The sequence below is a fragment of the Pundamilia nyererei genome, unplaced genomic scaffold (assembly GCF_000239375.1).
Source record: "Pundamilia nyererei isolate P.nyererei 1_Seehausen unplaced genomic scaffold, PunNye1.0 scaffold04292, whole genome shotgun sequence".
In the NCBI taxonomy this organism is placed as follows: domain Eukaryota; kingdom Metazoa; phylum Chordata; class Actinopteri; order Cichliformes; family Cichlidae; genus Pundamilia; species Pundamilia nyererei.
This window is the reverse complement of record NW_005191693.1, coordinates 1-1,907: the sequence shown is the minus strand read 5'-3', so window position 1 is coordinate 1,907 and position 1,907 is coordinate 1. Positions and strand designations below refer to the sequence as shown.

Genomic DNA, 1,907 nt, shown 5'->3' with positions numbered 1-1,907 from the left:
GTCTCTGTCCTTCTTCATAGATTGCAGCTTGTCCAGAATGCTGCGGCACACCTTTTGACTGGAACCAGAAGGTTTGCCTCTATTACCCCAGTCCTCGCTGACCTGCATTGGCTCCCTGTCAAATACCACATTGAGTTCAAAATTCTCTTGCTCACCTTTCAAACCATAAACAATACTGCGCCGTGCTACCTCATTGAACTCCTTAATCCGTATATCCCCAGGAGAGCCCTAAGATCATCAGGACAGTTACTCTTGGTGCAGCCTAGATCCCAGCTAAAGACCAGAGGTGACCGTGCTTTTGTCCTGGCAGGCCCTAGCTTCTGGAACAATCTTCCTGCTGCCGTTCACGCCTCTGATTCCATCCATTCATTTAAATCACAGTTAAAAACTTAGCTGTGTGGCCGAGCGTTTTCGGTTAGTCAGTGCACATTCCCTATATTTCATCCAGCTGTTATTTATCTTCTATTGATGTACCACTGTATGTATACCCCCACTTTATATTTATGAATACTCAGTGATTTTATTTTCTAAAATACGCTCTGATGTTTTATTTCTTATTTTATCTGTATTTTTGTTTAACCAGCTTTTCTCAATTCTTAGCTTATTTGTACTCTGTTATGGTCTCATATCTGTTATGTTTGAACATTTTTATGAAGCACTTTGGTGTACCTTTGGTCTTAAATGTGCTATACAAATAGTTGTTGTTGTTGTTGTTGCAGGTCTCTTCTTTGCTGACATCTTGGAAAATTATTTCGGCAGTCCCTCTCTCTTTTCTGTTATGCGATTGGGTCGTTTGTTCACCTTATGTGGAGCATTCCCTCACATTCGGTTTGCCAGAAGGATCTGGATGCTGATTATGGGCTTTGTGATGTCACTTCCTGCCCTTTTCAACATCGGCCTGCTCTTCTTCCTAATTGTGTACACATTCTCCATCATTGGGATGTTTAACTTTGCCTACGTGAAGCATGAGATGATGATCGATGACATGTTTAACTTCAAGACATTTGGAAACAGCATCATCAGCATGACTATGATCACCACGTCCTCGGGGTGGTACGGCCTGTTGAGTCCCATCATGAACACGCCTCCAGACTGCGACCTGCGATTACCTGAGCCTGGTAACTGCGCCAACCCGACGGTGGGGATTGTTTTCTTCAGCTCCTACATCCTCCTCTTCTGCCTGCTGGTGATCCACCTGTTCATTGTTGTCATCCTGGAGCTCTTCAACACAGCGAGCCCTGAGGACGCTGAGATGCTGAGTGATGATCACCTCCAGATGTTTTATGAAACCTGGAGGAGATTTGACCCCAGTGGCTCGCAGGTCATACAGTACAGGTGAGACTGAGCTCGGTGACAGTTTCTAACCTTAACACTAATCAAAAATGGTTCTGCACTATAATGGACTCCACTGTAACAGTCTAATAGTCTCTAATGGACTTTAATATTTTCTAATGTGTTCCCCAGTGAGCTGGCAGACTTCTGTGATGGTCTCCAGGATCCTTTGAGGATTCCCAAACCAAACACCATAAAACTGACTCACTTGAATCTGCCTCTGTTTCCTGGAGACCAGATCAGCTGTTTGGATGTTCTGCGCACAATTACTACACAGGTAAGGTCACCTGGGACGGGCTGCCAACATTTTGATATGTTTCTTAAACTCTGTTTGCTTAAACTAAAACCACTCTAAAGTCTTCTCCTTAAATGTTTACTGAAGAATTTTAGGTTTCCTCTTTATTTTCATCTTGTTAATCAACCAAAGACCCAGACATTCATTTGAAAGCCTGATGCTTAGCCTCGTCCACCCCAGCTGTAAAACTCAGAAACCAGTCTTACTTGTTATCATCTATCGTCCACCTGGGCCTTACACAGAGTTTCTGTCTGATTTCTCAGACTTTTTATCTGATTTA

General features: G+C 43.3%; 1 protein-coding gene across 1 annotated transcript; it reads left to right on the top strand.

The window, feature by feature from the left end:
* Positions 1-21: 21 nt before the first annotated feature.
* Positions 22-1,771, top strand: LOC102213192 (sodium channel protein type 4 subunit alpha B-like; the record flags this gene model as incomplete). Its single annotated transcript, XM_005755880.2, has 4 exons — positions 22-71; positions 222-286; positions 720-1,335; positions 1,465-1,771. Coding segments are annotated over 4 exons (954 nt in total), but the record flags the coding sequence as incomplete, so codon positions are not given.
* Positions 1,772-1,907: the final 136 nt, after the last annotated feature.